This window comes from Phyllobates terribilis, unplaced genomic scaffold (genome assembly GCF_046119375.1).
Source record: "Phyllobates terribilis strain yellow unplaced genomic scaffold, ASM4611937v1 Scaffold_12__6_contigs__length_324123572, whole genome shotgun sequence".
NCBI classification, from domain to species: domain Eukaryota; kingdom Metazoa; phylum Chordata; class Amphibia; order Anura; family Dendrobatidae; genus Phyllobates; species Phyllobates terribilis.
This window is the reverse complement of record NW_027362772.1, coordinates 73,203,554-73,216,763: the sequence shown is the minus strand read 5'-3', so window position 1 is coordinate 73,216,763 and position 13,210 is coordinate 73,203,554. Positions and strand designations below refer to the sequence as shown.

Here is a 13,210-nt window from a genome sequence, read left to right as displayed (position 1 = left end):
AAGTTCTTATGGTCAGCGGGGTCCTCTCTCTCCCCTGTAGAGTGTAAGCTCTTATGGTCAGTTGGGTCCTCTCTCCTGTAGAGTGTAAGCTCTTATAGTCAGCGGGGTCCTCTCTCTCTCCTGTAGAGTGTAAGCTCTTATGGTCAGCGGGGTCCTCTCTCTCCCCTGTAGAGTGTAAGCTCTTATGGTCAGCGGTGTCCTCTCTCTCTCCTGTAGAGTGTAAGTTCTTATGGTCAGCGGTGTCCTCTCTCTCTCCTGTAGAGTGTAAGTTCTTATGGTCAGCGGGGTCCTCTCTCTCCCCTGTAGAGTGTAAGCTCTTATGGTCAGCGGTGTCCTCTCTCTCTCCTGTAGAGTGTAAGCTCTTATGGTCAGTGGGGTGCTCTCTCTCCCCTGTAGAGTGTAAGCTCTTATGGTCAGCGGTGTCCTCTCTCTCTCCTGTAGAGTGTAAGCTCTTATGGTCAGCGGTGTCCTCTCTCTCTCCTGTAGAGTGTAAGCTCTTATGGTCAGTTGGGTCCTCTCTCCTGTAGAGTGTAAGCTCTTATGGTCAGTGGGGTGCTCTCTCTCCCCTGTAGAGTGTAAGCTCTTATGGTCAGCGGTGTCCTCTCTCTCTCCTGTAGAGTGTAAGCTCTTATGGTCAGCGGTGTCCTCTCTCTCTCCTGTAGAGTGTAAGCTCTTATGGTCAGTTGGGTCCTCTCTCTCCTGTAGAGTGTAAGCTCTTATGGTCAGCGGTGTCCTCTCCCTCTCTTGTAGAGTGTAAGCTCTTATGGTCAGCTGTGTCCTCTCTCTCTCCTGTAGAGTGTAAGCTCTTATGGTCAGTTGGGTCCTCTCTCCTGTAGAGTATAAGCTCTTATAGTCAGCGGTGTCCTCTCTCTCTCTCTTGTAGAGTGTAAGCTCTTATGGTCAGTGGATTCCTCTCTCTCCTGTAGAGTGTAAGCTCTTATGGTCAGTGGGGTCCACTCTCTCTCTTGTAGAGTGTAAGCTCTTATGGTCAGCGGTGTCCTCTCTCTCTCCTGTAGAGTGTAAGCTCTTATGGTCAGCAGGGTCCTCTGTCTCCTGTAGAGTGTAAGCTCTTATGGTCAGTGGGGTCCTCTCTCTCTCCTGTAGAGTGTAAGCTCTTATTGTCAGTGGGGTCCTCTCCCTTCTGTAGAGTGTAAACTCTTATAGTCAGTGGGGTCCTCTCTCTCTGCTGTATTGTGTAATCTCTTATGGTCAGTGAGGTCCTCTCTCTCTCTCCTGTAGAATGTAAGCTCTTATGGTCAGCGGGGTCCTCTCTGTCTCCTGTAGAGTGCAAGCTCTTATGGACAGCAGGGTCCTCTCTCTCTCCTGTAGAGTGTAAACTCTTATGGACAGCAGGGTCCTCTCTCTCTCCTGTAGAGTGTAAACTCTTATGGACAGCAGGGTCCTCTCTGTCTCCTGTAGAGTGTAAACTCTTATGGTCAGCGGGGTCCTCTCTCTCTCCTGTAGAGTGTAAGCTCTTATGGTCAGCAGGGTCCTCTCTCTCTCTCCTGTAGAGTGTAAGCTCTTATGGTCAGCGGGGTCCTCTCTCTCTCCCCTGTAGAGTGTAAGTTCTTATGGTCAGTGGGGTCCTCTTTCTCCTGTAGAGTGTAAACTCTTATGGTCAGCGGGGTCCTCTCTCTCTCCCCTGTAGAGTGTAAGCTCTTATGGTCAGCGGGATCCTCTCTCTCCTGTAGAGTGTAAGCTCTTATGATCAGCGGGGACCTCTCTCTCCTGTAGAATGTAAGCTCTTATGGTCAGCGGGGTCCTCTCTCTCTCCTGTAGAGTGTAAGCTCTTATGGTCAGCGGGATCCTCTCTCTCCTGTAGAGTGTAAGCTCTTATGGTCAGCAGGGCCCTCTCTCTCTCCTGTAGAGTGTAAGCTCTTATGGTCAGCGGGATCCTCTCTCTCCTGTAGAGTGTAAGCTCTTATGGTCAGTGGGGTCCTCTCTCTCTCCTGTAGAGTGTAAGCTCTTATGGTCAGCGGGATCCTCTCTCTCCTGTAGAGTGTAAGCTCTTATGGTCCGCGGGGTCCTCTCTCTCTCCTGTAGAGTGTAAGCTCTTATGATCAGCGGGGTCCTCTCTCTCTCCTGTAGAGTGTAAGTTCTTATGGTCAGTGGGGTCCTCTCTCTCCCCTGTAGAGTGTAAGCTCTTATGGTCAGTTGGGTCCTCTCTCCTGTAGAGTGTAAGCTCTTATAGTCAGCGGGGTCCTCTCTCTCTCCTGTAGAGTATAAGTTCTTATGGTCAGCGGGGTCCTCTCTCTCCCCTGTAGAGTGTAAGCTCTTATGGTCAGTTGGGTCCTCTCTCTCTCCTGTAGAGTGTAAGTTCTTATGGTCAGCGGGGTCCTCTCTCTCCCCTGTAGAGTGTAAGCTCTTATGATCAGCGGGGTCCTCTCTCTCTCCTGTAGAGTGTAAGTTCTTATGGTCAGTGGGGTCCTCTCTCTCCCCTGTAGAGTGTAAGCTCTTATGGTCAGTTGGGTCCTCTCTCCTGTAGAGTGTAAGCTCTTATGGTCAGTGGATTCCTCTCTCTCCTGTAGAGTGTAAGCTCTTATGGTCAGTGGGGTCCACTCTCTCTCTTGTAGAGTGTAATCTCTTATGGTCAGTTGGGTCCTCTCTCCTGTAGAGTATAAGCTCTTATAGTCAGCGGTGTCCTCTCTCTCTCTTGTAGAGTGTAATCTCTTATGGTCAGTTGGGTCCTCTCTCCTGTAGAGTGTAAGCTCTTATGGTCAGTGGATTCCTCTCTCTCTTGTAGAGTGTAAGCTCTTATGGTCAGCGGGGTCCTCTCTCTCCTGTAGAGTGTAAGCTCTTATGGTCAGTGGATTCCTCTCTCTCCTGTAGAGTGTAAGCTCTTATGGTCAGTGGGGTCCTCTCTCTCCTGTAGAGTGTAAGCTCTTATGGTCAGCGGGGTCCTCTCTCTCTCCTGTAGAGTGTAAGCTCTTATGGTCAGTTGGGTCCTCTCTCCTGTAGAGTATAAGCTCTTATAGTCAGCGGTGTCCTCTCTCTCTCTTGTAGAGTGTAAGCTCTTATGGTCAGTGGATTCCTCTCTCTCCTGTAGAGTGTAAGCTCTTATGGTCAGTGGGGTGCTCTCTCTCCCCTGTAGAGTGTAAGCTCTTATGGTCAGCGGGGTCCTCTCTCTCTCCTGTAGAGTGTAAGCTCTTATGGTCAGCAGGGTCCTCTCTCTCTCCTGTAGAGTGTAAGCTCTTATAGTCAGCGGGGTCCTCTCTCTCTCCTGTAGAGTGTAATCTCTTATGGTCAGCGGGGTCCTTTCTCTCCTGTAGAGTGTAAGCTCTTATAGTCAGCGGGGTCCTCTCTCTCTCCTGTAGAGTGTAAGCTCTTATAGTCAGCGGTGTCCTCTCTCTCCCCTGTAGAGTGTAAGTTCTTATGGTCAGTGGGGTCCTCTCTCTTTCTCTTCTCTTCCCGATATGAATTTATTTGCCACAGATCTGCTCATCTCTTTGTGAAGACACTTGTTTGAGAATCTTTGCAAATTTCTTCCAATGAAAAATAAGCTGGTAGAAAAAAATAGAGTGGAACATGTTATAAATCTTTCCACCACTAGGTGTCAGTATATACTGGTAAATGCAGCACCGCTCACTTTACAGCACGTTGTTCGCGCTTTTCACTAAAATTAGTAGCCGCATCTTTCCCCAAAAGTTTAACAAAATGTGATTAAAACGTTACGTGTCCCAAAACTGTACCAATAACAACGTCAGCGCGACACGCAAAAAAAATACAAGTCATTCATTGACGTCTTTTAGCGATTAAATCATCACCGATAGATAGGTGGCAGCACTGAGTGAGGGCTCACTGGTTGGTTACTATGGAAACACTGTTTCTCTTTTGCACGTGAAGAAATTTAACTTCAATTCTTTTTGTCCCAATCCGGCACGCGTAGCACTCGGCGGCGTGTTTAAGGCGTTGCTTGGCAACATATCGACCATCTGACGCTCCGCCCCCGATCGGCGAGTCTACACCCACACAAGAGAGGCAGAAACACGTGGTCGTGTCAACGTGGCGAGCACTGACCAATGGGAAGCAAGTGCTCAGTCCAGAACTTTCTCTGACCACGCCCCTCATGGGCGTTCTAATATTCTAATTTGCCAGGGGCCGCCCATTCCACGCCTACTCGCTGTGAGCATTTTAAAGGGGCCGCGCAGCTGAAACACTCACAGACTTCGATCGCTGAAGCAGAGGCTGGAGGAGCAGCACCAGGTAAAGCGGCGGGTGCGGGGTGACAGGGACGTCACTGCTGTCTGTGATAGTGACTGTGCCCTGCATAATGATGTGCTGCAGGAACAGACTGTATATATAGGGGTCTCCATCCTTTGCACCCTCAACTCCCAGCATGCCCTTCAGCTCTTGGTGTAGCAGGACTACAACTTCCAGCGTGCCCCGTAGCTCTGGGTGTAGCAGGACTACAACTCCCAGCGTGCCCCGTAGCTCTGGGTGTAGCAGGACTACAACTTCCAGCATGCCCCATAGCTCTGGGCGTAGCAGGACTACAGCTTCCAGCGTGCCCCATAGCAGGACTACAGCTCCCAGCGTGCCCTTCAGCTCTGGGTGTAGCAGGACTACAACTTCCAGCGTGCCCCGTAGCTCTGGGTGTAGCAGGACTACAGCTTCCAGCGTGCCCCGTAGCTCTGGGCGTAGCAGGACTACAACTCCCAGCGTGCCCTGTAGCACTGGGCGTAGCAGGACTGCAACTCCCAGCGTGCCCCGTAGCCCTGAATGTTGCATAACTACAACTCCCAGCATGCCCCGTAGCAGGACTACAACTCCCAGCGTGCCCCGTAGCTCTGGGTGTAGCAGGACTACAACTCCCAGCGTGCCCCGTAGCTCTGGGCGTAGCAGGACTACAACTCCCAGCGTGCCCCGTAGCAGGACTACAACTCCCAGCGTGCCCCGTAGCTCTGGGCGTAGCAGGACTACAACTTCCAGCGTGCCCCGTAGCCCTGAATGTTGCATAACTACAACTCCCAGCATGTGCAGCTAGTCTGCATGCCCTGTTTCTCCCATCATGCTTTGTTTCATAACTACAACTCCCAGCATGCCCCGTAGCTCTGGGTGTAGCAGAACTACAACTCCCAGCATGCCCCGTAGCTCTGGGTGTAGCAGAACTACAACTCCCAGCGTGCCCCGTCGCAGAACTATAACTCCGAGCCTGTCCTGTAGCTCTGGACGCAGAAGAATTACAGCTCCCAGCATGTGCAGCTAGTCTACATACCCTGTATCTCCCATCATACTTTGTTTCATAACTGCAACTCCCAGCATGCCCCATGGCTCTCTAGAGAAGCACAGGTTGGAGACCCCTGATGTGACCCTGGAGGGGAGGCCAGAGGTGACATTTCTAGCTGCCCAGTGACCTGGCGGTTGGCTATTGCAGGTTAGGACCATGCGGGCACACTACTTCTTCTCCGTTCTGCTCGCTCTGGGTGTTTGTGCCTCCTGGGTGACCTGCAAACCGGCCCAGGAGAAGAAGGACCGCGTCCACCACGGCAAGGACCTGAGCGACCACGCGCACGATGACAGCAAGGACTTCCAGTACGACCATGAAGCCTTCCTGGGCAAAGAAGAGGCCAAGACGTTCGATCAGCTCACCCCCGAGGAAAGCCAGGAGCGGCTGGGGTAAGACCGCCACCTGTGTGACATGGGGCAACTGCTGCCAAACTACAACTCCCAGCATGCCTGGGTTCATACTGTAGACTGATCTACCTCTTGGGTACCATGCACACGCTGCTGTCTCTGTAGGTGTCAGCTGTCACACACAGCCTGCATATTGCAGGATCGGGGACACCTCTGATCCCGGCCATTATAATGTAGGGACCCCCCATCCATGCCCATGTCCAGAGTGCTCACTTTTTTAGGGTCCGACTCAGAAGTTATTGACTCCAGATGTCGCCATGGGTCACATAAATCGCCTAAAGTTGTGACCCTCCAAAAAAATGGGTCTCAGTCTGCAAAAAGTGTTCAATGCGTTTACAGGGTGGACTGCTGTAAGTCTCACGGAGGAGGAGGAGCCGTCCCCATCTCCCACCCTACAGAAAGCAAGGAGGGGGGCCGGGAACATTCCAGACTGTTAACGTGGCAGTATCCAGATTTATTTTTTTACGGAGGGATAAGAATCTGTTCGGGTCTCACCCCTTGTAAGGATGCAGAAGACGTCTCCGAGCACCAGCGCTAGGTCGCTTTTGCTTTGCACTGATATTTTCAATATATCCTCTTACACCAAAGTCCGCTCCACCAGTGTTAATCGCTGCTCTTCTGCATTGCAACCCAGAATTAATTTGCCAATTCTTCTGCCATCCGGGTCGGCGGACATCATTGAGACTGCTAGGACTGGCTAGCAAAAAAAAAAATGACGGCGTCTGCGCTTGCATTTGATCCCCCTCCCTCCATCCAGACTGCCCCTTTCTGATGTTCTGTCGTGGGGTTCTGTCGTGGGGTTCTGTGAGCAGGTACTTGCTCTGGCAACACAGACAAGCCGGGTCATTAAGAAAACAGTCTATTGATTTCAATGGGCATCATGTAATGCTTCATTTTACCCCATGGTGGCACTGCTTCAGAATTTAACATTTGCCCCCTGATTGCAGCTGAGCTAAGTAGGATTATCGGAAGCTTATATATACCACGAGGGGGTCCTGACTCGCCCTTTACAACAAATGTCGGGGAATGAAGGATTGGGCTGTTGGCATGCCTAATCCTTTTGAGAACACAGATGAGCCAAAAGTGCACATGTCTGGGAGAAATAGCAGATGCATCCAAGATTTATGGCCAGGTGGATGTGCGTAGTGTCCTCCATGAGACAACCTCGTTGCAGGGGAGTCGTAAAATGACATAAAATGGGGGTCGTTTAACGCACAGAAGCCATTTAAAATGTAAATTAAGTCTGATGCTCCACATACAACATGTAATACGGGGGGGGGGTTATTAAATTTAACGTTGTAAGGGTCGCTCAGTGGTCAGGTGAGGGTCTGGGCTGTGCACCATTGGTAGAGATGTCATGTTGTTGGCGTTTCACAAACTTTGCAGATCTATCAACATCGAAATATATTAGTGGGTAAACCATACCCCAAAATTAAGACCAAGATGAGACCAGACCACCTAAAATGAGTGGGATCCAAGGCCAGAACCCCTAAACCCATTCAAACTGCAAGATGGACACCAAAATTAACTCTGAACAAATAAAGTAGCACACTGTAACACTGAGTATATAGATGTGAAATATGAAATATGAATAGCATAACTGCTGTAAAAAATAGAAATAAATGAAAAATTTTTGAAAAATTTTTTAGCGCATGTAAATATGAAGTATGGAAAATGAATAGCATTACTGCTGTAAATAAATGAGAAATCTTAGCGCATAAATTGGCCAATTCATGTGTACCTGACAGCCGCGGTAAGGCGTTTCTCGATGTCAGGACCTATCAATGTGAATACCTCTCTAAGAGACCTCCGTCTGCTTATGTGTGGGAAAGACAGATCCTGTTGACTGAGCACTCCACCCCCACCCCCATGCCGCAGGTGGTTTTAAATGCATCAGGATCTGTCTTTCCCACACATAAGCAGACGGAGGTCTCTTAGAGAGGTATTCACATTGATAGGTCCTGACATCGAGAAACGCCTTACCGCGGCTGTCAGGTACACATGAATTGGCCAATTTATGCGCTAAGATTTCTCATTTATTTACAGCAGTAATGCTATTCATTTTCCATACTTCATATTTACATGCGCTAAAAAAACTTTTTTTCAAAATTTTTTCATTTATTTCTATTTTTTACAGCAGTTATGCTATTCATATTTCATATCTATATACTCAGTGTTACAGTGTGCTACTTTATTTGTTCATTATATATGGAGGTAGCTGCTCTTAGTAAGCACCTGTTCACACCTATTTCTTATAGTGGAAGTGCCGTCATTTTCTTTGTTACCAAAATTAACTCTGACCCCAGACCAGACCCCCTAAACTTATTTAAACCCCAAGGCAAACACCAATGAGTGGGACCTGAGACTAGACCCCCTAAAATGAATGGCACCCCAGATCAAACCCCCTAAACTTATTTAAACCCCAAGGCAGACACCAAAATGAATGGGACCCGAGACCAGAACCCCCTAAAATGAATGGGATCTAAGGCCAGAACCCCTATACTCTTTCAAACCCCAGGGCAGACACCAAAATTAACTGACCCGAGACCAGACCCCCTAAAATGAATGCGACCCAAGATCGGACCCCTAAACTCATTTAAATCCCAAGGCAGACCCCTAAAATGAGTGGGACCCGAGACCAGACTCCTCAACTAAATCAGACTCCTGGCAAGACTTAAACTAAATCAGTCTAAAATGAATCCGGCCCCAGGCCAGACCCCTTACAATAAATCAGACCTTCCCGGTTCTGCTGCACACAAGCTCCTGAGCTGTGACCAGGCCATGATCTTGTGTGCCGACCATTGGATGCATTGGAGGGGCCACCTCCCTCCGTGCTTCTATGATGGAAGGTCTGCGGAGTTCCCCCTGATCTAGCTCTTGCGGTTAGTGATTGGCGCAGGACACGGCGCTCCGACATTAATCTCTCCAGTTTTTGGTTTGTTGCAGGAAGATAGTTGATAAGATTGACAGTAATAATGACTCCTATGTGACAGCGCCGGAGCTCTTGGCCTGGATGAAGTTTGTGCACGGGCGCTTTGTTTCGGAGGATGTGGATAAGCAGGTGCTGCTGTGCGACAAGAACCGGGACGGATCGGTGTCTTGGGAGGAGTACTCCAAACAGACGTACTCCCATCTCATAGGTACGGGCCTTGTGCGCTCTCAGGGTTAATCACTTTCTTTTTTTTTTTCCTTTCTGTCTGCTGCAGGAAGATAGTAGATAAGATAGACCAGAATAAAGATGGCTTCATTACTGGCGAGGAGCTGAGAAATTGGATCGCGCATTCCCAGAACCGATATATCTATGAGAATGTGAATAAGCACTGGGCAGATTATGATAAGGACAAGGATGGCGCCATCTCCTGGGAGGAGTACAAGAACACCACGTATGGGTATGCTGCAGGTAAGGGGATGAGAGCATGGCCTGTCCTAGGGGGGACTGCTCCTGCTCCAGTCAAACTGCCGCTTCTTAAAGACGATCTTCATCTAAATGTTCTACAGAGAAGCCTGGCCAGATCTCTGAAATAATCTGCTTGTCCGGGGGACGGTGCGCTCCTGATCGACTAGTCTCCATCCGCGGCCAGAGACCTTTCAAAAATCCCGCCCATCGGTGCCCCTGTCATGTCATCGGGTGGTGCTAATGGGTTGTCATTTTAGCCGGGTGTCTGCAGAAGACCCCCATGCCTGTTAGTGTGAATCTCCTGAGAACGTCGGTTTGTGGCCGGTGTTCATAGATCGTGATTTTCACTATACATAGCAGGGCAATCGGACGATCGCAGCTTCAAGTCCCCCAAGGGGACTATTAAATACAGTGAAAAAGAGAGAATTAAAGAAAACAAAAAACACCAAGTTCAAATCACCCTTTTTTTTTCCCAGTACACTGTATGGTAAAATCAATGGTTTTGTTCAAAAGTACAACTTGTCCCACAAAAATACAAGCAAACCCTCACAAGGCTGTATTGAAGGAAAAATAATTAAAAAAAAAAAAAAAAGTTCTAGCTCTGGGAAGGGGGGAAAAAAAAAGACGAATAAAATGGAAAATCTCAAGGTCGTGAGGGGGTTATGAAGGCTAATTTGCACTGACATTGCTGCTAGAGGGGTGCACTTATCCAGTGGCACCTTGCATGGCTATCACATACTGCCCGTACTCGTCGCTTTCTCGGTGGGCTCGGATGCAGTTTGGGGGGCGCAGCGCTTGCTCCGGGCAGGATTATGCTTTCATTCCCTTATTGTGCATGCTCTGGTGGACACATAGAGGAATAATAAGATACTGATAGGGGGTGGACATGACACTGGGATTGAGAGAGAATTTTTGTGTCACGCCGGACCCCCTTAGGCCCCTCACAGTATTGATGTCGAAGCCGTGATCAGTGTTCAACCCAACCGATGAACCGTAACGACCATCTCTTGTCCTTCTCAGGAGAAGTCGAGTTTTATGACGTCCCCGATAAAGAGACCTACAGAAAGATGAAGAAACGCGACGAGAGAAGGTTCAAGCAAGCCGACAAAAATGGCGACCTGATCGCCACCAGGGAGGAGTTCACGGCGTTCCTGCATCCTGAAGAGTTTGACTATATGCAAGACCTTGTAGTTACGGTGAGACTCCGGCGTTCACTGCGATATTCCCGTCACTCTCACGGTGGGGAAGGGGTTCAGGATGCTGAGATATATAATATTAGAATTGTAGTATAGTTCTTCTGATTCACTATGTGACTTACCCCATGTGCAGGACATTGCAATAGCTTAGGTATCCATGGTTACCACCACTAGCAACTGTCACTGCCGGAATGTTCGTAACAATGGATATCTAAGCTACTGCAATGCCCTGCACATAGTGAATCAGAAGAACTATACTACATTTCTAATAGGAGGTATTTGCGGCAAAAAAAAAAGAAAGTTGTTAGTTTTATTGCTCGCAAACTTCTGGGAAAAACAAGAATCTCGACCATAATGGGGAACATTTAATAATAATAATAATAATAATAAAAAATAATAATACAGGAAACAGGCTAAAAAAAACACCAAAAAGTTGCAAATGCAATAATAAGTCAGGGTAAAATGAACAAGCCAACATTAAACTTCAGTTGGCAATTTTCAGCCCAAGCCTCCAGTTTGTTTAAGCCCCTCTGTAATATTTAATTATCCTCCTCTGTGTTGATTTTTCAGGACCCCCAGAAATCACTTTACGAGATGGGAGGATTTTTGTTTGCCCATTTCTAATCTTTTGCCTTACTGGCTTTTGTAGGAAACGATTGAGGACATCGATAAAAACGGAGACGGTTCAGTGGATGTTGATGAATACATTGGTGAGTTATATTAGTTATAAACCCTTTTATTACAGCTTCTGGGTGTCATAGAGAGGGTCTTCTGTCTGGTTGTTATACAGTAGATTAGGTCTCTTACTCTGGTGGACCTTCCAAATACAAAACGTGTTCTTCATCAGGCCGGCTTCTATGGAGGAAAGTGGGTTCTGTTGCTGTAGCCACCACTTTTTGTCTTCATTGTTGACTTTTCATCTCCCTTAGGTGACATGTTCACTCCTGAAGCCGATGAACCGGAGCCTGAATGGGTTAAAACCGAGCGCCAGCAATTCAAAGATCACCGCGACTTAAATAAGGACGGCAAGATGGACCGGTCCGAGATCAGCCACTGGATCCATCCACACGACTATGACCACGCAGACCTCGAGGCCAAGCATCTCGTCTACGAGTCCGACAAAGACAAGGTAAGGGGTCATGTCAGGATGAAACTCGACGATTATCATAAGTGTATGGAAGAAGGATCAGACATGTTGCATCTTGATATGTTCAATCATTTCGGTAGATAATCTTCCGACAGAATTGGCTGGTAGCAGAGTATTTCTCCCTCCAGTGATCTGAGCGTGCATGTGGAGTCTGTGCTATAGATCTCCACAATGATGAAAACTCATCAAACACCATTTAGGTGAGAAGGTGGAAATTCTTTTAAACACTAGACATTACCTGCCCCTTTTAGCAACTAGAAAGCTGTCCAAAAAAACATTAAAAAAATCTTCCCAGTCCACATAACTCTGCATTGATATATTAGGAAATCATTGCAGAATTACTGTCAGACACGGCCAGACTCCGCATAGAAAAGGCAGAAACGGTTTATTACGACTCCTGCCTTCCTGATCACTGAACGCGGGCCGAATATACAATATAAGAGGTTCTAACGTGCACACAACCATCATATGATTGCCCAGAAAGGAGCAGACCCATATGAGCTCTGCAGTGCAGAAAGAAGGCTGAATTTGTTCTGTAATGAAGTAGTAGCAGCAAAACGGATGACATTTTACGAAAATCTCCTGCTCGGAACCTTCTCTGCAAAAAGTCAGTGCAGATTTTCGGAATCTGCATCAACTTCTGCTGCAGAGACTAAACTGGGGAAAATGTAATAGACTAGTGCCCCCTAGTGGCCAAAAAGTGTGTACACAAATTTAAAAGTAAAGATGTTTGTATTTAATGTTTTTTTAAGGATGACAAACTGACCAAGAGGGAAATCCTGGACAACTGGAACATGTTTGTGGGCAGTCAGGCGACAAACTACGGAGAAGATCTGACGAGGCGGCATGATGAATTTTAACAAGACGTTTGGTCTTTTTCTGCTCCTGGGCGAGCGTACAACACCCAGCACATTGCTGGTTACTGACAGATTAAATTCCTATTGTGGCAATGGGGGATTGGAGGGGTTGGAAAATCTGGGTTTGGGGTTTTTTCAGAATTTTTCTCATAGTCAAGAAGTAGGACTACTGGCACCTGGGAGATGACGACACCCATGCTGTCCTATATTTCTAAAGCTGCATCTGATATGGAAAAACTAAATCCCATTAATAATAAGGGGTCCACACCACTGAGCTATAAAATGCCTGCAAACTGCTAAGTGGTCCTAGATGGGAACAGGAGTGGTCACGGCCGCCGATCAGGTCACTAAGCGTAAGCCTAGTTGAAGACCCCCCCCAACTTGACGGCCTCATAGGCATATGTGGCTTTTGAGTTTGGGTCAGGAGACCTGCGGCCGGTTGTCCCATCATAATAAACATACACAATCAGGACTGTAAATCCTCATCTCTTTAATGATCAGTATTGGGGGGGACTCATAGCTCCCCCTATAGGATACAACTGCCTTTCCAATCTCGCTATACCCCCTTCCCCAGGGTCGGATCCTAACATTATAAATTCTTGTGTCCACCACTCCGTCATTTTCACGATTGACCCAATATGTTTTTGCATTTTTATTTTCTTTTGTACATTTTAATTGAGCCAATTTTCAATAAATTATAATTGAAAAAAAATATGTATTTTTTTTTTTTTTTTTAAGTAATTAAGACCCTAATGGAATCGATGACTTGGTGAAAAAACGGTCAAGATTTGAATTGAAAATGTTATGTCACTTTTAAAGGTTCCAATAAAAGTATTTTTTTTTTTTTTTGGGTGGGGGGGGGGGGATTACAAATTATCACCCCCCCCCCCTCTATTATCCGCACCCCCCTATCATAACAGTTTGGTGAAAGGGGGTCTGAACATTGATCCAGTTTCGAAGGGAAATAGTTGAGCGCTGC

The 13,210-nt window shown here is 47.5% G+C and overlaps 1 protein-coding gene across 2 annotated transcripts; it reads left to right on the top strand.

Annotated features, from left to right (window-relative positions):
• The first annotated feature begins 4,085 nt into the window (after nt 1-4,085).
• Nucleotides 4,086-12,928, top strand: RCN3 (reticulocalbin 3). 2 transcript variants are annotated; one of them, XM_073655987.1, is made up of 7 exons: nt 4,086-4,203; nt 5,375-5,616; nt 8,581-8,774; nt 10,052-10,227; nt 10,877-10,937; nt 11,157-11,356; nt 12,127-12,928. In XM_073655987.1, exons 2-7 carry the CDS (start codon nt 5,384-5,386, stop codon nt 12,232-12,234), a joined length of 972 nt encoding a protein of 323 aa, XP_073512088.1. In that variant the 5' UTR covers nt 4,086-4,203; nt 5,375-5,383; the 3' UTR covers nt 12,235-12,928. The 2 variants fall into 2 exon arrangements, with proteins under 2 accessions (XP_073512088.1, XP_073512087.1); XM_073655986.1 differs by lacking the exon at nt 8,581-8,774 and adding an exon at nt 8,841-9,034 and having other exon boundaries at nt 12,127-12,918.
• Nucleotides 12,929-13,210: the final 282 nt, after the last annotated feature.

Coding starts and splice junctions, on each gene's coding strand:
- RCN3 (XM_073655987.1), top strand. CDS start 5,384: ATGCGGGCACACTACTTCTTCTCCGTTCTGCTCGCTCTGGGTGTTTGT. Junction 5,617..8,580: donor GAAAGCCAGGAGCGGCTGGG/GTAAGACCGCCA, acceptor GGTTTGTTGCAG/GAAGATAGTTGATAAGATTG. Junction 8,775..10,051: donor GACGTACTCCCATCTCATAG/GTACGGGCCTTG, acceptor TGTCCTTCTCAG/GAGAAGTCGAGTTTTATGAC.